Source organism: Perca flavescens, chromosome 22 (assembly GCF_004354835.1).
Source record: "Perca flavescens isolate YP-PL-M2 chromosome 22, PFLA_1.0, whole genome shotgun sequence".
Taxonomy (NCBI): Eukaryota; Metazoa; Chordata; class Actinopteri; order Perciformes; family Percidae; genus Perca; species Perca flavescens.
In genome coordinates, this window is record NC_041352.1 from 24,072,472 (window position 1) to 24,098,895 (window position 26,424).

General features: G+C 42.7%; 1 protein-coding gene across 3 annotated transcripts in view; it reads right to left on the minus strand.

Moving 5' to 3' along the window:
- The window catches only part of LOC114549212 (disco-interacting protein 2 homolog C), an 88,724-nt gene that overhangs the window by 21,266 nt on the left and 41,034 nt on the right, over positions 1-26,424 (minus strand). For all 3 annotated transcript variants that reach the window (XM_028569440.1, XM_028569439.1, XM_028569442.1), the window contains 16 exons: positions 25,142-25,233; positions 22,688-22,798; positions 19,801-19,924; positions 17,967-18,076; positions 17,455-17,557; positions 17,296-17,360; positions 17,016-17,109; positions 16,693-16,812; positions 13,694-13,808; positions 12,495-12,634; positions 7,004-7,140; positions 5,673-5,881; positions 5,255-5,369; positions 4,108-4,309; positions 3,854-3,954; positions 1,031-1,111 (listed from right to left, as the gene is read on the minus strand). In XM_028569440.1, the coding sequence (XP_028425241.1) occupies positions 1,031-1,111; positions 3,854-3,954; positions 4,108-4,309; positions 5,255-5,369; positions 5,673-5,881; positions 7,004-7,140; positions 12,495-12,634; positions 13,694-13,808; positions 16,693-16,812; positions 17,016-17,109; positions 17,296-17,360; positions 17,455-17,557; positions 17,967-18,076; positions 19,801-19,924; positions 22,688-22,798; positions 25,142-25,233 (1,919 nt within the window). The remainder of the gene's footprint in view (positions 1-1,030; positions 1,112-3,853; positions 3,955-4,107; positions 4,310-5,254; positions 5,370-5,672; positions 5,882-7,003; positions 7,141-12,494; positions 12,635-13,693; positions 13,809-16,692; positions 16,813-17,015; positions 17,110-17,295; positions 17,361-17,454; positions 17,558-17,966; positions 18,077-19,800; positions 19,925-22,687; positions 22,799-25,141; positions 25,234-26,424) is intronic.

Below are 26,424 nucleotides of genomic sequence, written 5' to 3' on the forward strand. Positions count from 1 at the left end.
TCTGAGTTTCTCCACAAAGAGTAATGCAAAAGCACCACTTTAATTCTTGGGTTTACCAGAGATGTGCTCGTACGTTTCTTGAAATAAGTCATTCAGCATGAAAAAAGCATCAAACATGACTAATCGACTAAAGAAATCTAAGTTGACTAAGACCAAAACGACCGATTAGTCGACTAATCGACTAAGAGGGAGCAGCCCTAGAGATTAGGAACCATTTAACAGTTTCACTGCTTGGGGGAAGACTCCTTCATACTACTCACTACTACCTCCTTCATTAGTTATATCTCCCCCTGACCTAGTTTTGTTTTAAGACATTCCCCGAAACTCTTTTATGATGCGCACCACTAAATGTCTCTTCAAAACCGAGCTGCAAGAAGAACAACTTACAGCCTTCTTATTTTTCAGCAATTTTGTCCGCAGCACTTACCACTTTTCACTGAAACATGTATGGTAAAACTAGGGCTGGGTAACGTTCAGACATTTTCAATACCGGTACCGTTACATATACTGTGACTTTGATACCGGCGATACCAATTTTATAAAAAATAAATAAATAACATTACGGGAAAAATCTGTTTATTTATTTTTCAGCTCCTACTACGTGAGCCCTGTCTCTGTGTAACGTTGAGTTTTTCCTGCGTGTCTCTACGACTTGTACCTTTAGACAGCCAATCAAAGACATTATTAAATCTTGGTCGAAGCATGTTGCATGCTGATTGGCTCACTGACCCTGGTGAGATTTACTCCTTAGGTGTTGAACTTTGGTATTAAATGACAAGGCATTTTACGGAGGCAATTTGGACGGTGCCTAGAAAGTATTGAATATGGTACCCAGCCCTAGGTAAAAAAGACATTTATAATTTGTTACGATTTTAAGACACTGCAACATTTTATCTGGCTTAGATCAAAGGTCATGTGTGCTTTATTTATGGTTTTAAAATGTCTGCAGCTAATAAAACAAGGGTAAGGCTGTGGCACAGCTGAGAGACTTAATAATATGTAAGGTGTGGTCGGTGGTGCGTGTTGTTACCCGGGAGCTGAGCAGGGTGTAGAGGATGTGGTCTGGTGTGGTCTGAGCTCTCCACTGCAAAACCTCCGACAGGAACAGGAACTGAAAAACACAGTCGGAGCTTAAGGGTTCAGGACTTCATCACAGTGGATCATGTTTTCTTTGCATCCAGATCCATTTCAAATTTAGACTTTGTTTTTGCAAAACAGATCTTATTTCTGCACACATTTCCCCACATCTTGAAGTTAAAAAAAAAAAAAAAAAAAAAAAAAAACCTGGCCCTGATTGGTGCATCTGAACAGGGAGTGTCGGATTTTTGCAAATCGGAATAGGTGGTGCCAGAGGAGCTGGATTTCTTTTTTAAATGACCTGCTTCATGTAGTTCTACTGGAACATAGGGGCAGTTTCAGCAAATATGACAGAAAGTTAGTTTTATAAGGCTCACCTACTGCACCTTTAAGAAATCTTTCTGATCTAAATTCACTGAATTAATAACAGTAAAGATGCATCAAACAGGTTCCCAGAGGCCAGAACATAATGTGATTCACTGAGAATTTCTCCAAACATCAGCACTTAAAAATGCACATAACACACAAGTAGTCATATTATGCTTTTTGTTTTTTTTCCCCTTTCCTTTATTGTGTTATATATCTTTTTTTGTCCATGTCATAGGTTTACATAGTGAAAAAGCCCAAAGTCCCCCCCACCCCAAAGGGACTTACCATCTCCAACACAAAACACTGTTCACAAACTGCTCCAAACAGCTCTGTTGTAGTCCAGCCTTTACTTCAGAGACCAACGTGGTCACTTTGGAACACACGTTATAATGCTCACCTAGCTGCTAGCATGGTACACCCTCATACTCTGCTTCTGACTGGCTAGTAGTCCTTACCTAGGTACTGTCAGGGCACGCCCTCATACTCTGCTTCTGACTGGCTAGTAGTCCTTACCTAGGTACTGTCAGGGCACGACCTCATACTCTGCTTCTGACTGGCTAGTAGTCCTTACCTAGCTACTTCGCATGTGTGACTCCCAACAAAAATGGAGGAGAAGTGCGATGCCTCACTCTGTAGCTAAAACAGAGAGCTCAACACACAGGGTGAAAATAGGAGCTGAAGCAATGGGCAGTACAACAAAAATATGGTGTTTTTTTTGAAAATGTAACCATATTAACCTTGCTGGTATAACCTCTAAACAAAATTATGAACCTTTAAATGAGCATAATATGAGAATTTTTTACTTGCGGCCAATACTGGAGCTGTCTCATCCATGTGTGGGTTAGGGTTAATAAATCTTTAGTTTCATCCATTATATTCAGCAATGTGTCTGCTGATAGTGCATTACTTTTTTACTATAGCAGCCAGGTCTCTGCCTTTTATCCAGAACATTAAAATGGTTCAATCAATACCACAGAAAGTGAAAATTTCAAAGCGGGTAAGAAACGACCTGCCGATGCGTCAAACTGCCTCTGAAGTATCAATTTATGACCATTTTACCGATGAAGCAAATGGAAGCTTTTCTTGAAACAAGCGATGGGCCTGTGGAGAAAGTCTGTCAGCTGCTAATGACTGGAAAAATCAATCGCAACTCCTGACAAAGTCAAGAGTGTCCGCTGAATTCATTCTCTAAAATGTCAACTTCTCAATCAGGAACTAATCAAAACATTCTTGACTTTCACTTGACATGTAGTTTCTAAACTTCTGCAAATTTTGGAAAGTTTCATGCAAACGAGGCTTCCAAAAATCCTCATATTGGAGAAACTGGAACCAGAGAATGTCTGGAGGTTTTCATTTGGAAAATGATTTAACCACACAGATTACCCGTCATTGGCCGCCGCGACAGCGATTCGGTATCGTTTTCACCTTGTGAGACTGCTTGTGTGTGTCGTCATGGCAAAATGCGTCCCTGGAGACACTTACTGTAGCGGGAACTCCTACGGAGGCATTTTGAGTAATCTGCTAGCTGTTCATATCTCGGCAGCTAGACTTTGTCACTGCGATAGCATCGCGACCGTGCAAGATGCAGTCAGGACACTTTACAGGTGTGTAGTTGCGATCAAAATGAAGACTTAGTTAAAAAAGGTTGTGTTTGTGGCCAGGTTGGGTCGAATTGGTAGGGCATTCGCACATACAGTATACATAGAGGTTTATGCCTCGAGGCAGAGGTCCAGGGTTCGAGTCCGACCTGTGACGATTTCTGGCATGTCTTTCCCCCCTCTCTCTCTCCCCTTTCTAACCTAGCTGTCCTGTCCATTAAAGGCGGAAAAGCCCCCAAAAAATATCTTTAAAAGAAAAAAGGTTGTGGGGTTTGCCGCAGGAGGGACACGCAAAAAAACGCAGCGGAAAAGATGAGACCGACTCAACTTTGGAGCAACCCGGCGTCACCCTGCGGTGGCCAATCATGTAACCGGAGATCAGACTTGTGGGTGTGTTTTGAGCTATTGTTTGAGGTGTTGTGAGAGTCCCGTAGAGTCAATGGGAAACATCACTGCCTCTATCGCTGCCACAAGAAGGTTTTAAAAAACTATGAGGCTAAAAAATTAAAAACAAGCACTGAACTGAACTGCCCGGGAGTTTGTGTTAACAGCTGAATGTTTCGTGCAACAACAAAGCCCTCGCTATGTCTCCTCGTTTCTTTTCTTTCTCTCTCCCCTGTGAAATAAAGCTGCCTTCAAGTGCCGTTGAAAACGTCGTTATCTACAATCGATCTGACGGAAAACCCTAATTGTGAAATATAAAGTGCTATTGTGCTTTGTCGGGGGTGGGGGTGGGGGTTTAAGAACACAACAGGATGTCACACAAAGGGGCCGTTTCATTGAATGCCCCGTAAGTGTGTGAGTCCTACCTGGTCGTTATCGTCAGTCTGTCCCAAATCTCTGCCGCTGGCCTGAGCGATCCTCTTCCCTGACACCAGATTCCCCACCATCACAGAGGCAGGTCCAATCTCTGCAGCGCACACACACACACACACACACACACACACACACACACACACACACACACACACACACACACACACACACACACATACATTAACAGCTGTGTTCAGCAATGAGCTACAGGCCCAGAGCGTTCCCAGACCCCGTGAACACCTCCCACCTGGCTGTTTCTGCCGTGGTTTGGGCAGGTTGGTGACGCAGGTGTGGGGGCACATGAGGACATTGCAGGGGTGCAGCCCCCCCTCCAGGTACAGCTGCTTGATCTCTGACAGGTGGATGCCGCCCAGAGGAGTCTTAGGCAGAGTGTTGGCCGGTACCAGAGCCAGGCAGAACACGCCCACCCCGTGGATACTGTCAATAGCCTGAGGGGGGGGAGGGAGAGAGAGAGAGAGAGAGAGAGAGGGAGAGAGAGAGAGAGAGAGAGAGAGAGGAGGACAGTGGAATTATCCGCTGCTGAGGAATTATTGTAAAATTGTGGTTTAGGAAACATGTAGTCCCAGGTTCAGTGATTTCCCTGACTCCTTCCGTATGTCTACTAGGGGACAGATCACAAATACCGAATATATCAAAAAATAATTTTTTCTGTCATTATGGTGGGTTTGGTCTGGGACTGGACTAATGCAATGATGGAGACAGCATCTTATGAGTCTATGCTTCACAAACTGTCGGCTAACTAGGAGGATGGGATGACCTCTTGGGATCTGTTTTGGACCTACACAAGGGCTAATGACAACTCAACCTAAGAAAGCAGAGACTAAATACAGCATAGCTTCTTTGTCGACTGAATTTCCCACTTATATTTCTTTATTTTTCAAGTTTTATTTTTCCTCTGTGACATGTCGTATGTTTATGCCAAGATTCCGAAATGTATGACCAAGCCTGTACTTACTGTATATACTCTGCTATCAAGAATTCAATCAAAATTGAAATGAGAAAAATGGAAAGCATGTAGTCCAAACGAATGAAGATTAGATTAGAATTAGATTATGATCTAAACAACCACGTCGACCACGACTACAATTCAAAGTTTCTCCACAAACAATCAGGCAAAAGCACCACTTTAAATCTTGTGTTTACCAGAAATGTGCCTATAAGTTTATTTGAAAAAAATCATAAAACATGACCAATCGACTAAAGAAATCTTAGTGGAGTAAGACCAAAACGACTGACTAGTCGACTAATCGACCAACAGGGGTCAGCCCTAGTTGGGAGAGAGTTTGCATTGTGTTTTGAGTTTTAGATCCTGCTGGAAACGTAGTGACCCAAGAACTGAATCTGGTCAAAGTACCAGGTGAGATGTGATGTACCTGCAGCACGCGGCTCATCCACTGGAAGCTGTCCTCCTCGGTGGAGTCGGGTCTCTGCTCGGCCACCACCACGATCCTCTCGTCCCTCAGCACGGTCACGGAGAACACCGCTATCCTGCAGGAGCGCAGGAGAAACAACATGCAAGAAAGGAGGGAGGGGATTAGCTCAGGGCTCAGTTAAGACTGGTCAGTTTCTGTCAGTTTCTTCATTGATATCTAATCAATGGGCTAAAAAGGGATGCCAGATTGTGCGGAAAGTCTTAAGGGAGCCTCTTAAAGAATACCTGATCTTTTCAAGCCTTAGACCAGGCATTTTTCGATACTTTAGAGGCAATTTGGTCGGTGCCTAAAAAGTACTGAATTGGGCACCCGGCCCCTACCTGTGTGTCCTGCTCATGGCGTAACAGTCTCTCCTCACCTGCCCCTGTAGACGAACTTCATCGGCTCCACCGCCAGCGCCGTGGCAACGATGTCGTCGGCGTTGTGCCTCCGCCCGCTCACCATGATCAGCCCGTCCATTTTGCCGGTGATGAAGACGAGGCCGCCGGGGCCGATGAAGCCCAGCAGGCCGGTCCGCACAAAGGCGTACTCGCTGACCAAACCCCCGCTGGAGCTCACCGGGTAAACCTGCAAACAAACACACCCACACACACACACACGCACGCACGCACACACAGACACACCCACACACATGCACACAGAGACAGACAGACACACACACACGCGCACAAATATGCACACACACAGACACACACCCACACACATGCACACAGACAGACAGACAGACACACACACACACACACACACAGCGCACAAATATGCACACACACAGACACACACATGCACACAGACAGACACACACAGACACACGCATGCGCACTCACACACAGGCACACACATGCGCGCGTTTCAGTTGCGAGGTCGCCATGGCAACAGGCCAGCGCTACAGCAGAGCTGCATGATAAAATCAGATGCAGATATTTTTAACTTGGGACTTTTATATTGATAACGTCACGCTGCTGCTCTGTAAAGGGGAGTTTATGGCCAAGCAGGCGCTGCAGAGCAACATTAAAGACACATTGCGATATTACAGAGATTAATATCCCAAACCCAGCCAAAATCATTCTCTAACCTCAAAACAGAAATGCTAAACATCCATTTTTAAGTCTGATTTTACGTGTTTAAGTCACAAAATCTTTTCTTACAACATGTGAAAGCTTTAGTTAATTAGAAGAGAAAAACTGAATGTATTATATACAGTATATATGATTGTGCTGTGAAACACAACAGGCAGATAATCGACAAAACTACACAGTCAAATTATCAGTATTTTAGAGTCAAAACAAAATGAGCTATTAGCTTTTTTTGCCATTTTTCCAACTGAGAGAAAATCAATTCAAAATATTCTCCAAACAATTAATAATGAATAAAGTAATACAAAATGCTGTGCCAAATTATGCGTAAATTATCAGGAGACTTCTATCGGAAATAATCTGCAACATTTTTGAGAATGGATTCATTAAGTAATTTCTTTAAACATAAACACCTAAAATTCTCCGGTTTTAGCTAGGTTTTTAAAAAAAAAATGTAATCTTCTACGAAAAGCAAATTGGTTTGGGGCTGTTGGTCGGAAAAAGAAAGTTTGTAGAAGTCACTTCAGGCTGGGGAACTTGAGATGGACATTTTTTGTTATTTAATAGACCAAACAACAAATAAATAATCAAAAATATCCACAAATAGCCGCCTCACCTCAAAGGTGTTCTTGGTCATGCCGGTGAGGCCGTAGTAGGAGGTGCCGGTGGCGATGGAGCAGACGCAGAACTCACCGATCTCGTCTGTCTGACAGAGCTGAGGGATGCCTTCAGGTTTCACCACACACACCAGGCCTGGAGGGGGCCAGAGACACACAGACAGAGAGAGAGACAGAGAGAGACACAGAGACAGAGACACAGAGACACAGAGACAGAGAGAAAGAGACACATAGAGAGAGAGATAGCGACACAGAGACAGACAGAAAGATACAGAGACACAGAGAGAAAGACACACACAGAGACAGACAGAGATGGACCAAGAGAGAGAGACAGACAGACAGACAAATAGAGAGAGACACAGAGACAGAGAGATGGAGACACAGAGACAGACGGACAGACAGAGAGAGAGAGACACACAGAGACAGGCAGAGAGACAGACAAAGAGAGAGAGAGACAGACACAGACAGACAGACAAATAGAGAGAGACAGAAAGAGAGACAGATATAGAGATAGACAAACAGAGAGAGACACAGACAGACAGACAGACAGACGGACAGACACAACAAACAAAGGGTTAACAACTTTGAAATCTCTTCTGTTCCCATGAATACATTTCTATTTTAACAAAGTTATTTTTTCACACAGGGAAACAAATGGCGCTCCCACCAGAGTCCACTCAACATGCACCTGTTTATGGGAATAAATATCTAAAAGTAGGTTGTTCTAACCCAGCTGTGGCGTTTACTTCATGTTAGTTTCAACCTAAAACCAGGTGACACAAAGAACTGGGTTAAGATAAGAGAATATCTGAACAACAGGAACTGGTGCCAGCACTATATTCTTAAAGATGTGGCATCAATGTGGGATTTTTACTGTCTTATAACACAGAATGGCTGAGTGCTGCAAAGTCACTAAAGTAAGTACATTTTATTTATTACTTTTTTGTTAAAGACGCCCCGATCAGGTTTCAGGGCGCTGCTGCGAAAACGCGAGGCGCATACAGCGGGAAAATGTGAGGCGCTCAGCAATGCAAAAGCAGCGAGTGAAACGTTTCCCTCTCATCGAAAACCATTTCAAAAAGCTGCCCCAGGCCACTAAAACACACGCTGTCTGATCGCAGCCTTTAAATGAGTACTTTTACTCTACATAAAGTACTTTTTGTTGCTAATACTTGGGTAAAATGCAGGACTTTAACTTATAACAGAGTATTTTCTACAGTGTGATATTTACTTTTACTTAAGTAAAGGATCTATATCAGGGGTGTCAAACTCATTTTAGCTCATGGGTCACAGCCCCCTAATTTGATCTCAAGTGGGCCGGACCAGAAAGATCAGAAACTTGATCTGCAACAGAGTTTCTTGTCAGCTTGATGTTGGCAAACACAAGTTGGTTCTGCTCCGACAGCGGAACTGGAATAAATTACTTCTCTGCAATTTTCTAGGGCTGTGCTCGATTGAAGAAATTCTTAGTCGACTAACACTTATTCGCTTGTATCGACTAATCGATTAGTTGATTTAATCGACAGATCTGTAAATCTGAGTTTCTCCGCAAAGTGTCATGCAAAAGCACCACTTTAATTCTTGTGTTTACCAGAGATGTGCTCGTACGTTTCTTGGAAGCATTAAACATGACTAATCGACTAAAGAAATCTAAGTTGATTAAGACCAAAACGACCGATTAGTCGACTAATCGACTAAGAGGGAGAAGCCCTACAATTTTCACACTTTGCAAAGTCCTCCGGTGGGCCTGGTTGGACCCTTTGGTCGGGCCGGTTCTGGCCCACGGGCCGTATGTTTGACACCCCTGATCTAAATACTTGCATATTTACTGTATCTGTTGGGATTTAACAGGGCTGTTGATCAATCTTGAGTTCAGATTTTAAGATTTTAAATCTCAGTTTCACGTTGATGCTCTCTTATGGAAGAAAAACCTCAAAACAAGCTTATTTCTGAGGGTCCAACAGAGTTTAGTGAAGCTAACAGATGAAATAATTCCTCCTTTAATTGAGTTTCTCACAGTGTGTGTAGTTCCCGTGGTGAACACTGGGTGGTGTGAGTACTCATTACCCCAGTGGAGTTTAATTTCCAGTGTATTTATCTGTATATCTTCCTTGAGGAAAGGTTTTGTGATATTCAGCCTAACCTTACTAAACAGCCCTCTAATGTGAAGTACATTTACAACACAGTAAGAACACATTAAAGGTGAAAGGTACGATTAAGGTTGTAAAATAGGCTAAGGGGCTCAGCACTTGTTAGAACGTGTAAAGTGCTGTGGTGAAACTACAGTTACTGTCTCCAAATATACACAATTAAGGAGTCCTGGAATTTGATATTACTCTTTCAAATCAGCATTCTTTTCATTCAAACACCATTGTAAATACATGATATTGAATGTTAAGAATAATTTACCTATGTTATTGTGTACTTATTATTTATTTGAATGTGCTAACACACACTAATAATTGCATTGCAAAGTGAAGGGCTAAAACAGTTTAATTAAACCATTAAACATTTTCTGTTTCTCTTTGTCTTTTTATGACACTGAACTGAACATTTTTTGCATGGATTCTTTTTATAGACCTTGAGAATATAATCAATGTTGACATAAAACGCTCGTTGCAGTTCTAATTAAGCGTACACAACAGATTTAATTCAAGCGTAACTCTCGCCAAAATGCAACCTAGGGTCTTTTTGTGAATGTACCCTTTCGTTTAAAAGCATAATTATGACTGAAGCGCCACTTTTAAGATTGACCGTATTCTCGTTTTCAGTCAAATGGCCTTTTGAATGGGAGTGCTAGGGGCACTGCTGTGATCACATCATAATCAACATTTTTAAACACTAAGAAGGCTCGACACAACATGAGACTTTGCTCCAAGTATCACGAGGGGTTCCACACATGAACTCAGAATTGAGAACATTGTTTGTGTACCCAGAGTTTACTAAAAAGGAAGGTTTTAACAACTCACTGTAGCTGCTGGTTTTTCCACTCACCGTCCATCTCGCCAGTCAAAAATAGTCGATCTCCGAATGCACCGTAACAGGGAGGAGAGTAAAGATGGAAAGCTCCTAAAGCTTAGTTCCATATACATGCACAGATTATTTGTTGTTTTGTCGTTAGTGAGAAACAATATTGACCTTGTAGTTGAAATAGGAGCCTCATATAAGAATGACATTTCCTCCGATGGAGTCCGTTCACTCGCATTTGGAGATCGACTCTTTTTGACTGGCGAGATGGACGGCGAGCGGAAAACCAGCAGCTACAGTGAGTTGTTAAAACCTTCCTTTTTAGTAAACTCTGTGTACACAACCAATGTTCTCAATGATGAGTTCATGTGTGGAACCCCTGGTGAGCAAAGTCTCATGTTGTGTCGAGTAGGGCTGTGCAATATATCAATATTATATCGATATCGTGATACGAGAGTAGATATCGTCTTACATTTTGGATATCGTAATAAAGTGATATGACATAAGTGTTGTCTTTTCCTGGTTTTAAAGGCTGCATTACAGTAAAGTGATGTACTCTTCTGAACTTACCAGACTGTTCTAGCTGTTCTATTATTTGCCTTTTCCCCACTTAAACATTATGTCCACATTACTGATGATTATTTATCTAAAATGTGAGTGAAAAAGTGTTGTTAAAGCACCAATTATCAACCCTAGAATATCCCGCAATATCGATATCGAGGTATTTGGTCAAGAATATCGTGATATCTGATTATCTCCATATCGCCCAGCCCTAGTGTCGAGCCTTCTTAGTGTTTTAAAAATAGTGATTTTGGATGTGATCACAGTAGTGCACCTAGCACTCCCGCTCAAAAGGCCATTTGACCGAAAACGAGAATACGGTCAATCTTAAAAGTGGCGCTTCCGTCCTAATTATGCTTTTAAACGAAAGTTTGACTCAGGGTACATTCACCCTAGGTTGCATTTTGGCGAGAGTTACGCTTTCAGTCCATGACATGTCAGCCAAAGTAATAATGTCAGTGGTGTCAGTGGATTCTTCACTAGGACCTGAACAGATGATGCATTATGTCCTAAAAGCTGTTTTTTGTCCCGTGTCACCTCGTTAAACTACCTGTGTGACGTTGTCCTCAGAGACAAAACTTGAGTTGATGAGAATGGATTGCAGCCATATTGCCAATTCTCCAATCTTTGTGTTATTTCAGGTGTTTGAAGCTCTTGAAAAACGTAAAGCTGAACCCACTTAACTCGCTCAGTCATGAGGAGAGAGAACGCTCGCAAAAAATTGGACATTGATGAAAAGGAGAAGCTGCACATTTACACACCCTTAAAACTAATTTTACGATTTAATGGACTTAATGGATTTTTTTTTTGCCATTCAGAGCATGACAACACTGGAGGCCGACAGATTAAAAGGGATAGTTCAGATTTTTTTGAAGTGGGGTTGTATGAGGTACTTAGCCCCTTTCATACAAACATTTGAAAAAGCTTTGAGGCCTTTAACTTTTGTATTCAGAGCACATTAGTTGGCCACTGACGCTTTTGTAAATATTAAAGGGATAGTTTGGATCTTTTGAAGTGGGTTTGTATGAGCTACTTCTCCACAGTCGGTGTGTTAGCTGCAGTAGATGGCGGTCGGCACTAGGGCTGCACGATGTGAGGAAAACATCAAATTGCAATTATTTTACATAGTCATATTATCTCTAGTTAGACTTAATGTAGGGCCCTATGGAATCTGCCTTTAACTTTTTTAAATTCTTAATTTGCTGATTCCATATATATATATATTTTTTTTTTGTTCTTATTTTCATTTAAGAATATTAAAATTAAAAACTAAATTAAATGATTACAGTGTGATTTTTTTTATTATCTATACCAAACAAAGATCTATTTCTTTAGTCCGTAGGATACGATTTGTAGGCCGGGACGTCTCTGTAGCACCAAAATGCTTAATCCAGAACGGTTCGACACATATTTTGCCTTTAACTAATAGTGCACCCCTCTGCGATTTGGATGTTACACTAGTTCATATTGTGATTTTGATAAAATTGCGATTATTTGTGCAGCCCTTGTCGTCACGCCCCCAGTTTGTTCAATCAGTTCAATACTGTATTGCCATGTCAACACAGTTGATTGGAATTAGTCTTGGCACCAAAAAAAAGGCAATACATACACAGGAACATACAATATATAAAAGACAATCATTCAAACCAGTAAAAAGCTGTAAAGACCTTGTGCTATTGCAACTTCCCATAAAGTGTCTTGTGCAGTCTATAAAGTGCATTTGAATAAGGTGCATTTAGTACACGTTAACTCTGCAAGGCGCCTGAGCATTAAGGAGCCTAATAGTGGCGGGGTAAGTACGGTTACAAAAGCGGGATGTTTTGCCCCTGAGACTTTGCACTCTCTTTCCAGGGGGCAGTAGTGTGAAGAGGGGCCTGGCAGGGTGGGAGGTGGAAGCAGGAAGGAGCACCGACACGGAAGCTAAGCAACGTCCAGCTGTGGACGGGGGGCAGAGAGACGTACCTCCTGGTGTCACAGTGCCCACGTCCTGTACGGTGAGCACCGAGAGGCGTTCCTCTGTGTCCACCCTGACGACCGAGTAGGTCAGACCCTGCATGGACAGGACGCCCCGCCCCGGAGGCTGGCTGCTGTCCTCCACCGACCTGAACACAAAACACACTCATACTGTCATTAACCAACGTTACACGCCGCTAACAATACAGCGAACAGAGTCTGTAGTGTGAGTTTTTGACATCTTATAACAGCTTACTGTTATTTCATGTGCACACTTGCATTATGATGATGTAGAAATGTCCATGTGTATGTGTTTTTTTAAATACCAGCTGACCAGTTGTGAGAAAATTCAAAAAATTTAGTATTGTAGAGGTTCTTTGTCTCGAGTTCAACAGGTATAAATCTTGAGCTTACATTGAAATGGCCTCGCGTGTTTAACTATTTTTTATTTACAACTTTGCAACTATTTCTCCTTTTTAAGAAATGAATAGTTCACCCACAAACCATAGAAAGTGTACATATTATTCACCTTTCTATAGGCTCTCTATGGTCCAAGAAAAAAAGTTTTCTATCAAATGATGTTAAGAAGAGCAGAGTGCCGAAAAATTAAAGCCGGTCAGTGCAAACGGACTTTGACGGAGGGCGAACGAAAGACAGCAAAAAAACTATTGCTAAACAACGCATTTTTACTCAACAAATTCCTTCACGGGAGGATAATACAAAAATGTTTTTAGCAGAAATGATTGTTTGGATTTCTATGAGTCCAAGAATGGATACAAGAGTCCTTTGCTGAAACTGAAGATTGATAATTGGAACTTCTAGTTTTGTTGCTGCTTCAGTATTAAACGTTAAACTCTGGCAAAACTCTGAATTTACAATCTGACTCTGTTGTGCAGCAGTCTGTGTTGATCTTTGAATGATTGATTCATTGATTGATTAGTTATTGCAGGTGCAGACAGGCTCTTCTTGTTACTTCCGCTGTGTGCTGGAGAGGCAAATAAACCGGACTTCTTTGCGAGAATGTGTATAAATGTGCGAATATGTTTACAGTATGTACTCTCCGTGGATGCATTTGCACAGGTGAATGTGTGTTTTTGTGAGACTGTTTGCATATTTGTGCTCGTGTGTTTGCATGTTTGCATAATGTGTGTACGTAAAGCAGGGTTGAGTGTGTGTGTGTGTGTGTGTGTGTGTGCGTGTGTGTGTACCTCCTGATGGCCACCGTTAGGGCCTCGGGCGAGCTGGCGCAGGGACAGATGACGTCAGCTCTCAGCCCTTTAGTCTGAAAGACGTTGAGGAAGGCGTCGCAGGAGGAGATGGACCCTGACGGACAGAAACCGAAAACAAACTGTCACAAGTGGTTCATTTCAGGTGTTTCGGTGAATTTCGTTTACTCCTGACATGAAACGAGAACCCAAACGGCCGTTCTACGAGGGTCTAAAAAGAGTCCTGAAAGACATTTTTGTGTTACGACGCTTTGTGAATGTTTTTATCCTAATTAACTACATTACTGATGCCCTTTTTCTTGTGAGGCTGTGCCCGGTGGAGGTGGGAGCCAGAGGCTTCGTGGGCAGATCGACATCACACCTGCTCAAGGACCTGGGACTACGTGGAGCCACACTGATCAGATCCACCAAAGAGCTCTCTGAGGAAGCTGAGAAATGCAAGCCACTGGCTCTGGCTGAAACCACGGAACAAGGCTTGGGGAGTAACATCCAATTAGGTTTTGCTGCAGGGGGTGTCAGGGAGACGTCGCTGTTCACTGCCCCTGCCACCGGGAGATGTTCTGGGTTAAGGGGTGAAACGTCAATGAGCGGTGGTCCCCAGCTGAAGACCCTGCAGCAAAACCTTGCGGTACGCGGTCAGGTTTAGGCCTGCCTCAGGGAAGAGGACGCCCCTGCCGTGCACAGTCCACCTCAGGCACCGTTGGAGGTGTGACAGGCCTAAGGCCCAGCAGAAAGACCACCTCGCTGTAATGAATAATTGTTTTCAGTGCACTGTAGAGATCTGATGCTACCTTTATGGTTTTTGTTAAGGTTATGGTGGCAGCACAGTCATAAGCAGGGACTATTTTGAAATAATCCCATTGGCAGTGGTGGAAGGAGTACTCAGATGTAAAAATACATGTTTTAAAAGTTAAAGTCCTGCATTCTAAAGACTACTTAATCTTACATTGTGTAATTTTTTTAGTTCATTCTTAGCAAATATATGCTCATTCATGTGTAATTACTTCCCCCAACTAATCAAAGTATTCTCGTAAGCGTAGAATCTGCCATTCAGAATACATACGGCAGCCATGTAGCGGCTCCATCTTTAAAATACATTAGCCAAAGAAGGATTTCGCACTTTTAAACTCAGTGGCACCGTGACGAATGCCAGGGGGAAATTACTCGCCAGGGAAGCAAAAAAGAGAATTAAAACGACAATGCGACAGGCAAAGTCACAAAAGACCAATTGGAGTGGCTAGAACAGCTGCGTGTAAACACTGGAGATACTAATTTCAGGTTCAGCCACCGTAGGAGTTGAAATGCGTTCGGAATGGGAGGGGCTAGAGAGTAATATTCAGTTGGTTGTCATATACAATTTCCCCGCTAAATGGGAGAAATTCTTACACAATGTAGCTTTAAGTAATTATTTAAGTATTATCAGCATAATGCACTTGTATTATGAAAAGTAAAAGTACTCATTCTGCTGTATAAGGTCTCCTGTTATCGGACATTATTAGATTGTTAACACTGAAGCATCAGAGCAGCATTAAGCTGTTGTAGCTGCTCGAGGTAGAGCTAGTTTGAACTACTTTATAAACCGTTTTGTAAGCAGTTTAGTCCAACCTAGGGCTCAGGCCCTCCAATGGCTCACCGGATAAATCTGAAGCGTCTTCAGATGATTGATTAGAGTAGGAAATAGGAAAACAACAACATTCTGATACTCTACTTTTTTTTATTAATTTCTTTTGGACTTTTCTCGAAATTTTGCCTCTTTGAACCTCGAAAATTCATTAAAGTGCTCATATTATGCTCATTTTCAGGTTCATAATTGTATTTAGAGGTTATATCAGAATAGATTTACTTGGTTTCATTTTCAAAAAACACCATATTTTTGTTGTACTGCACATTGCTGCAGCTCCTCTTTTCACCCTGTGTGTTGAGCTCTCTGTTTTAGCCACAGAGTGAGATATCTCACTTCTGTTCCATCTTTGTTGGGAGTCGCACATGTGCAGTAGCTAGGTAAGGACTACTAGCCAGTCAGAAGCAGAGTATGAGGGCGTGGCGTGACAGTACCTAGGTAAGGACTACTAGCCAGTCAGAAGCAGAGTATGAGGGCGTGCCCTGACAGTACCTAGGTAAGGACTACTAGCCAGTCAGAAGCAGAGTATGAGGGCGTGCCCTGACAGTACCTAGGTAAGGACTACTAGCCAGTCAGAAGCAGAGTATGAGGGCGTGCCCTGACAGTACCTAGGTAAGGACTACTAGCCAGTCAGAAGCAGAGTATGAGGGTGTACCATGCTAGCAGCTAGGCGAGCATTACAACGTGTGTTACAAAGTGACCACGTTTGTCTCTGAAGTAAAGGCTGGACTACAATAGAGCTGTTTGGAGCAGTTGGTGAACAGTGTTTTCTGTTGGAGATGGTAAGTCCCTTTGGGCTGGACTTTGGGCTTTTTCACTTTTGGCGCTTTTTCATTACATGGTACCTACTCGCCTCGCCTCGACTCTACTCGCCTTTTTTGGTTTTCCATTACGAAAAAAATTACCAGGTTTCAAAACTGCTCCCAGCTGCATCACCATATAACACACCAGACTGAATATTCACTGTGACGGATTACCAACGTCAAGCAGGGTCCAAGTCTCTGCAAGCTGAAACTCAAATGAACTGAAACTAATTGCAGCCTAGAACATAGAAAAAAATAACTTGTTGTGTAAACAATATGCAATTGTGTGACAGTCTGATGGTTTTGGAACAGAAAATGAAAGATGTTCCTGATTTCTGACTGTTATAGTTCAGTCTGGTTTCCACTCCATTCAGTCTGACTCAAAACCATTTATCACACCAAATGTGCGGCGATGGACACATCCTGCTCTATTCCTGTAAAGTGACCCAGTTCCCTGACTTCCCAAGAGACTTTATCTATTTCCCTGACATTCTCTATCTCAAAGCCGCCTCTCTAAACTCCCCCACGCTAGTAAAAAGTGAAAACTGTGCCCTTACAGGGGTTTGATCCGTCGGCCACCAGCAGCATGCGCAGCGAGCTCAGGTTGATGTCTTTCTGGTCTTTGTGGGCCACCAGAGCCCAGTGCATGTCTCTGGACTTCACACACGCTACCTTGGCTGCAGGGAGAGACACACACACACACACACACACAGAGAGAAAGAGAAAGAGAGAAAATTAGCAATTTAATCTATTTGACAAACTGACTGTTTGACAGACAGGTGAATGGAGTTGAATTGACTGAGCTGAGTAGCAGGTCGAGTGTGTGTGTGTGTGTGTGTGTGTGTGTGTGTGTGTGTGTGTGTGTGTGTCTGTGTCTGACCTTTGTACTGGCAGACTTTCTGGATCCATGACAGAGGGTTGACCTTCATCAGCGAGTAGGGCACGCTGATCACGTGCATCATGTTCATCACACTCTGCACGACACACACACACGCGCACGCACACACACACAAATTAACTTTTAAGACTGAAAGGTTTTTTTTCCTTTTACTTTATGGGCCCGTCCCCACATTCCACAGCTATTCATTGCTCCCTCCCCCCTCCCCAACCCCACCCCCACCCCCCCAGTCTGACACCCCTGTCTAGTAGGCAGGTCTTACCGTGAGGATGCCGTTCCACAGGCCCACGTCCTTCTTAAAGTCCAGAACGTTCACTATGGTCTCCGCTACAGACAGAGAGGGAGAAGAAAAGGGTTCAATCACTCAGTTATGACCTGGAGGCTGAGCAGTGTGTGTGTGTGTGTGTGTGTGTGTGCCTACCCTCGGTGTAGCTGCAGGACTGGGTGAGAGCCTGGCAGTGTGTAAGCAGAGCGATCCTGGTCACCGTGACTCCCAGCACGCTGCCGTCCTTACAGGTTTTATACTGAGAAAACAAACGGAGGGATCAGTGAAATCAGACGAGACGGAGGCCTACCAGTCATCAAGGTGCACTGTGTCCAATCCATCAACTCATTGATTCCTTGCCTCATCATTTCATCCCTAGTGTACGTTAAAGTATTGTCAAGTGCTGCCTTTGCTGCTTTACTTAACCAAATTAAAATAAGGAGATACAGCGATGACCACTGAGACACTTAATACGGGAACTTATATTAAATAAAATAGGCTACTTTGTTCCTTTTTTTATGTTGCATACATTTTAGCCACATTAGTAATTAAATCTCCAGCAGACGCAGCAAAGACCAGCAAAGAGTGTGAGTTGGAATCAACAGACAGGCTGAGGTCCCAGCTTCTGTTGAAAGGAGACACTTTATCAGCTGAGCCGGTTAGCTCACCTCTATGTAAGCAGTGTCGTTGTTTGCATCTTTGATGTGAGGGAACCAGTCTCGGGGAGGTTTGGAGAGGTGCTTGGACTCTGTTACAAACCACAGCAACTTGGGCCAACCTGCAGAGACAGAGAGGGAATATTATTATTATTATTATTATTCTTCATCTGAATAATACAACCAGAAAAAAAAAGACCCAGTTGTTCCACACGTCACCCAAAATAATGAGAAAAAAAAAGAAGGAACTACAACAATTCACATATTTCTATAAACATGCAAACACCTTCATTTAATCTCAAGTACTGTACTAAAGTACAAAATACAATCTGAAGAAAAAAAAATGATACAAGAACATTGAAAAAATGGACAAAAAAAAGATTTAAAGGTGCCCTGCCATACAAAACCTTTTTTTACTTGCATTTTTTTGAAATATGTCAGGTCCATATGTATTTGTGTTATGTGGTGAATGTGAAAATGAACTGCTACCTCCTTTGTCAGCTCTAGCCACTGAAAAGAAATAAGCAGAGAAATCAGGCCAATTACAAAAGCTGGTCAGTCTGACATCATATTGCCTGAGCTCATTACTATTAATTAGCTTGCCCAGTTGGGCTGGTTAAAGGATTCTGACAGCCAGGCTCTCATTGGCTAGCTGTTAGCCAATCAGATTCAAACTGCTTAAACGTTGAATATTAAGGAGAACTGGCAGAAATCGAGCTAAGTCTTCCTCCAGGCTTTCTATACCACGCTAGAATGGCTTGAAACAAGGTAACCAAGGCATTTCTTCCACAAAAAATGTTACAGAGTCCACGGTAGAACTTCAGACATTACCACAAAGTAATGAAATACGTGTGGCAGGACACCTTTAAAAAAGTGGTGAAAAAAAGAACAAAAACGTCAAAAAGCGCAAAACACCTACAACAAAATAATCGGAAAAAGTGACAAAAGAAAAAACTTGTAAAAAAGTGACAAAGACGTCGGGAAAAGTGAGAAAAAGTGTCGACCAATTTTAGTTTTAAATTTTGACCCAGAAAAACCAAAAGTTGCAGGTCAACGGGAAGACAACACAAGGGTTAAAACCTTTTAGAGATGCGTGGTTCTCATAGGACAGCGACGCTCCAAACATATGATGATCTTATAGACCATGATGCATTGCTGTAGATTAAACTACCCAACTGTATATAAAGAAGTTAAAATGAGCCCAACCTTAAACATCTACAGCAGGGAAATGCAACGTACCCATGAATGCAGCAGGAATATTAATCCAGAAACATCAGACAGAAGAGGAAAACACTGACGGGGAACATTTTACTGCAACATACACACTTTTACTGCTGAGTATACTTACATACCGGTACGTTTACTTAAGTAATGTTTTGAATGTGGTGAATGAAAGTATTTTTAGTAAAGGACCAGAGCTTCCTGCTGCTCTGGTCTATAATCATCTGGCCAAAGGACTACAGTTGAAAATTAGCTGGCTGGCTAACACTGGCACATTTACAGAAATGTTGATTAATGTGTGTTGTCCTTTATAAATAAAGAATCAGACTAGTTCTTCCAACACTGGGAGTGACACAAAATTCCGAAATTATAATTAAACAGTTTACACACGAAGTCAACATTTCAAATACACAAAAAACGTTTTTTAATTGATTGTTTAGAATGACTTTAAAGTTGGATTTTCCAAATGGTTAACACATCAATTTAGAATGAAAGCTCGCTCCCTTTCTTCTCTTCTTCTAGTTTCCTCATGACGTGTCCTGAGACGGGCCTCCCCTCCCCTCCCCCCCTCCCACAGAGAAACATCTTTACAATCCAGCGATGATTGAGGGATTTTCACGCTCACCTTTGAACTGTGGGATCTCTCCTGTTGCGCTCTTGGGCAGTCCCTTGTGGCAGGCGTCACTGGTCAGCGCCACGGTAACGCCACAGCTGCCCAACAGGAATCCAATCTGCTGACTGCCGGCATCCTATTGGACGATGAAGGGAGGGGGGAGGGTGGGGGGGAGAGCAGACAGTTACGCTCACTTTTCCATCAGAAATCATCCCACTGAATCAAATTCTCATTCACATTTAAATGCAGGTATAGAAACAACTGGAATCATATTTTACTAAACGCTGTTGTTTCATCTTCTTTAACAAAAAAATAAAATAAAAAAAAACATGCCACATGCAGCAAAGGTGTGGCTGACAGAAGTGTGGCACTGCTGCTGCACTCTTTCTTCAGCCCAAACCCGAAATTTTATGGAAAATCCTGCAGCACAAATGCAGGATGGGGGAGGGGGGAGGGGGGGGGGGTTCAAGAGAGGCGGCCAACGTGCAGCAATTTGTGCTGCCGCAGTCATCACTGTGTAACCGTGCCGACCCAGTGCTCACACTGCTGCAGAGACCAGCAGCTGACCGGCTGAGATCAGATACAGCAGTGGTTCTCAAATGGGGGTACGTGGACCACAAGGGGTACTGCAGGGGGTACATGAGCGCTTTTTGTTTCACATTTTTTGTCTCTGTTTTTGAAGTTTGTCATTTTTTTTGTTTTTGTCGCTTTTTGTCACAATTTTCAACCTGTTCTTGCCTTCCTTCTTTTCTACTGTCTTCTTTTTTTCTCCATGTTTGTCGAAGTTTTTGTCAAAAAACAATTTCGCCTTTTTCAAGGTTTTTGTCACTTTTTTACAAAGCTTATCTTCCTTCTTTCTACTGTGTTTTTTTTTACAAGTCTGTCGCTTTTTACGATGTTATCCTCGCTGTTTTCTAAGTTTTTGATAATATTTTCCACCTATTCTTGCCTTACTTCCTTCTTTCTACCGACTTTTTCCAAGTTTTTACGTTTTTTAAGTTTGTGTTGCCTTTTTTTCATCAGCATTTAAATGTTTTTCAGTTACATGTTGTTTGGTAAATCTAGTGCTGGTCAGGGGGTACTTGGCTTGAAAACACAATTCAAATGGGGTACATTATGGAAAAAAGCGTGAGAACCACTGAGATACAGTGATACAATTGGCAGTTAAAAAAAACACACATTTTGTTTGTTTTTTTAGAAAGCTTTTTGTCAAAGTAGCGAGTTCCAGGAGGCCCCGGCCGGGACGTGATGGTGAGAAGATCAACAGTTGTAGCTTGGCTGATAACAGTGAGTCTTTCTGTGACGGCAAGCGCAGCAGGACGGCTCGTTTCTGACGGGTTTCTCCGCTCGCTGTCGTTCAGACGGGATTATTTTCTCAGATAAACTTGTTGCTAGCAAACAAGCCAAGTCCGAAATCCTCAAAACATTGTTTCAACAGTGAGCGGTATCACTGAGATGTCCCCACACACACAGACAAACAACTGAAATGAAACACAGCGCGGTGTCTGGAGCTCCCGGGCACGAGCTGAAAAAAACCCCGACGTGGCCGAGGCCGAGAGGATTAACATTACACAGCAGCGCGGTGAAAAAAAATCTCATTACCTGACCCCCCCGTAGAGAAACTAATCCTCAAACTAAAGGAGAGCTCCAGATAAGCTACAGAGCGTTTGGTCCAGGCAGCGCAGCCAGGTGACAGGGTGTGACTCTGTCAAGGTAAAAAACAGTTATGTCTGGATTTCATAAACAGGAACGATTCCAGGACTTTTAAACTCTGTGGCACAGGGGGGACCAATAATTAGTAAGATTTTCTACCGCATAGAAAATCTGCTTAGAAGCATAGGGAATATCGGATAGGATAGAACAACACAATGTAATTCTGCTAAATAAAACATCCCATGAAATATAGGGGTGGGAATCACCAGAGGCCTCACGATACGATATCATCACGATACTTATGTCACGATACAATATTATTGCGATTTTAAAGATATTGCAATGTTCTGCGATATATTGCAATTTATTACCTTTATCAAATTTTTCCCAATTTCAAATTATGTCCCCAAAAGAAAACTTTGTCAACCTCTGTTTTATCTAAAAAGATACATTTCTCTCTTTACTTTTATTGCTGCAAAATGGGACTGTCAAGCTGACAAACTGACCAACACATATATAATAAAAGATCCATACTTCGCGTCTGTGTATCGATACAGTATTGCCATGGAAAATATTGCGATACTATGCTGTATCGATTTTTTCCCCCCACCCCTAATGAAATATCACATTCATTATTTATTTCACTTGTTTTAATTTTCAACAAATTTCAGTATACCAGAAAACCAAGTGACTAGAGCTGAAGATCTTTGTCTGAACCCGACGGAACCGACGGGTTCGGTCTTAATTTCTATCACTGTACACGGGGTCGGACGGGGCTCCGGGTTGCGCGGTAAATGAGCGGTCAGGTGATGCGGTCAGGTGATGCGTTTCGATTAGCATGAAAATGGATGTTGAGGAGGTGAAACGGAGCCTGGCCTCTGGAGGACTTATTTTATTTCTTTGTTCCTACTTCCAAGTGGCCTATAGCCTATGTTAGTCATGAATAAATGATGTTAAAAAAGGCAAAAGAGCTGTATGTGTGCGCAAATTTGAATAATGTCGGGCTGTAAACGGGTTCAGGCTTTTAAAACGCTGTCAATCAAAATGTACTTGTCGGGCTCGGGCCTTGTCGGGCCGAACTGTTAAGGCCCGATTACAGTTCTTTAAAGTACTTTTCTTCAATGGGAATCACAATTGTCAGATTGACAGCACTCTAGCCTAATGGAAGGGCAAATCATATTTCAGGAGGGGCGGTGCCACCCTGTGCCCCCCTCCCAGCTGCCGACCCCCCCTGTTCATAAAGTACCTTGCGGCTCAGGGGGACCTCGATGGGAACGGGGACCACCTCAGCCAGCAGACAGCCGTAGAAGGCCACCATGAAGGCCACAGGGTCGTTGTTAGGAAACACCAGCGCCACCTGGGAGACGGGGAGACACAGGCTGGGGTCAGAGACACTAGGAAGCAGTGGTATTTATTTGTATAGCACATTTCAGCAACAGGGCAATTCAAAGTGCTTTACATAAAAACATTAAAGAGCAGTTAAAAACGATTAAAAACAGATCAAATACGAGAATAAAATGTACAGTGCAGTATAAGAAATGAACAGTTATGTAAAGAAAGGTCTTCAGCCCTGATTTAAAAGAACTGAGAGTTGCGGCGGACCTGTAGTTTTCTGGGTGTTTGTTCCAGATATGTGGAGCATTAAAAACTGAACGCTGCTTCCCCCTGTTTAGTCCTGACTCTGGGGACAGCAAACAGGCCTGTCCCAGACCACCTGAGAGGTCTGGGGGGGTTCATAGTGTAGTAACAGATCAGAAATGTATTTTTGTATTGTAAACCGTTTAGTGATTTATAAACCAGCAGAAGTATTTTGAAATCAATTCTTTGAGGCACAGGAAGCCAGTGTAGAGACTTCAGAACTGGAGCGATGTGATCCACTTTCTTGGTCCTAGTGAGGACTCGAGCAGCTGTCTGATAGATTTTTTAGCGAGACCTGTAAAGACTAACTACGTACATTTGCTCAAGTACAAATGTTGAGGTACTTGTACATTAATTGAGTCTTTTCTTTTCGTGCCACTTTCTACTTCTACTCCGCTACATCTCAGAGAGAAATATTGTACGTTTTACTACATTCATCTGACTAATTATTAGTTACTTTACAAATCAAGATTTTTGCACATAAAACACATGGAGTTTATAAAATATGAGGTTTTATTATAAATGAAACTACATAACAGTATAACGGCCCACAAGTCCAGATGAAATGATGAGACCATTAAACACACTAAACTGTTTGGATCCTTTCCAGTTTCTACAATGGGAGCATTTTTCTGCATTGAGTATTGAAGGCCAGTCAACCCATTTCTCAGGGCTAAGGAAGTAAATTCAGAGTTTTTAAGCAACAAACTCATTTATTTATCTCTGTATGCTAAATGAAGCTGGTGTTGTTTTCATATGTCAGATCACTTCTTCTCTGACCCTTCTAGGAGTCCAAGAGAATTCAAAAACAATGAATCATATGTTTGTGGTTGAGAGGTTGTGGTATAATTCTAGCTGTATTTAAAGGTGCAGTAGGTAAGAATTCTAAAACTAACTTTCTGTCATATTTGCTGAAACTGACCCTATGTTCCAGTAGAACTATATGAAGCCAGTCCCTCCAGAAAAACGGGATTATGCGATCGCATAATTCAGTGCATAATCAGCCAAAGTCCGCATATTTATGCGGGGGTTGCATTTTTTCAAATACGCCGCACTTTCGCCGCATAAATTGCATGATTCCATAATCCCCGCATTTTCGTTGCAAAAGAGTCACATATATCTTAGCAGAAAATTCCAAAATGTTGCGTTTACTTCACACAAGAGCAGCCATTTTCCCCTGTTGCCATGGGAACGTTATGAAGTGACGTAATTACGCGATGTGAACATCATCGAAAAGCAGGGTGTTGGGGGGAATCCCTTTATTCCCGCAATTTCATCGCATAAAATTGCATAAATATCCCGCATATTCCATCGCATTTCCTATTGTCTAACTGCGTGTCAATCACTATCACTGCTCATGCACACACATTCATTCTCCCTTGTGGGGGGAGGGGCTTAGGAGACCGTTTTGGGCTTTATCAGAAAGGGGGTAGGGACTGAGAAGTTGTTGATGTTTTTGGCTAAGTCCTGGATCTTCCCAATCCTACCTACAGCACCTTTACAGAAGTAGTTTGACATTTTAGGAAAAACCCTTTATTTGCTTTGTTGTTGAGAGTCGGATGAGAAGATCGACCCCACTCTCGTATCTCAAGGTTCATATTGAACCAGCAGGCAGTTAGCTTAGCATAAAGACTGGAAACAGGGGGGAACGGCTACCCTGACTCTGTGCAAAGGTAAAAAAAAAAAACTTTGTTTTTGAACAGGTTAAACATACGAGATATAATGTGTTACGGAGTTATCTTTAGAGGTGCTGCTGGCAAATGTTTGTTAATGTTGGACAGAGCCAGGCTAGCTGTTTCCTCTCTTTATGGCTGTGGTTTCGTGACATGAGAGTGGTGTCGATCTTCTCCTCTATCTCGCAGCAAGAACATGAACAAGCATTTTCCCCAGAATGTCAAAAAAAATTTGATTACAGATTTCAAAACGAAAGCTCAGATTCATTAAGGCATTGCACACCATTTTGACGAATACAACAATAACTTGCTGCAAATGAACAACATATGAATAAAATCTGCATAAAGAAACCAAAAGCCGCGTGAGGTGGTGGAGGAGTGTGACTCACCCGATCCCCCGGTCGCACCATGGGCTCCTGCTTGCTGCCCAGTTTGTGGAGGATGTTGTAGGCAAGCTTGATGCTGCGAGACCACAGCTTCCCTGCAGGGAGCAGGACACAGGACACGAGGGTGAGAGAGAGAGGGAGGGAGAGAGAGAGGGAGAGAAAGAGGGGGAGGGAGAGAGAAAGAGAGAGAGGAGGGAGAGGGAGAGAGAGAGAGAGAGAGAGAGAGAAAGGAGAGAAAGAGGGGGAGGGAGAGAGAGAGACGGAGAGAGAGAGGAGGAGGGAGAGAGACGGAGAGAGAGGAAGAGAGAAAGAGAGAGGGAAAGAGAGAAAGAGGAGAGGGAGAGAGAGGGAGGGAGAGAGAGAGAGGGAGAGAAAGAGGAGGAGGGAGAGGGAGAGAGAGAGAAAAGAGAGGGAGAGAGAAAGAGGAGGAGGGAGAGAGAGGGAGAGAAAGAGAAGGGAGAGGGAGAGAGAAAGAGAAAGAGGAGGGGGGAGAGAAAGAGAAGGGAGAGGGAGAAAGAAAGAGAAAGAGGAGGAGGGAGAGAGCGAAGGGGACCCTCCTCGGCAGCGCTGTGGAGGAAGGTCTGGCAATGCCAGACTAAGTTGTACATAAGCAGCAGATGAAAGCATAGGAGTGCATGTCTGTGCACACGAGAGCGAGGAATCTTAATTTTAAAAAGCTTAATTTTGTATCTCAACTGCAGAGATGTTCACTGTTATTTTTTTACAATTTAAGCATCCAGAACCACTTGGAATGAGTGCAACAGGAGAAGATACAGTACCTCACAAAAGTGAGTACATCCCTCACATTTTAGTAAATATTTCATTATATCTTTTAATGGGACAGCACTGAAGAAATTACCCTTTGCTACAATGTAAAGTATTAAGTGTACAGCTTGTATAACAGTGTAAATGTGCTGTCCCCTCAAAATAACTCAACACACAGCCATTAATGTCTAAATCGCTGGCAACAAAAGTCAGTCCACCCCTATGTTAAATCCCCATAGAGGCAGGCAGATGTTTATTTTTAAAGGCCAGTTATATAATGGATCCAGGATACTATGCATCCTGATAAAGTTTCCAATGGCCTTTGGAATTAAAATAGCCCCCCCCACACACATCATCACATAGCCTTCACCATACCCCCACATCATCACATAGCCTTCACCATACCCCCACATCATCACATAGCCTTCACCATACCCCCACATCATCACATAGCCTTCACCATACCTAGAGATTGGCATGGTTTTATTTCAGTTAGCCTATTAGCTGGTTTGATCGCATTG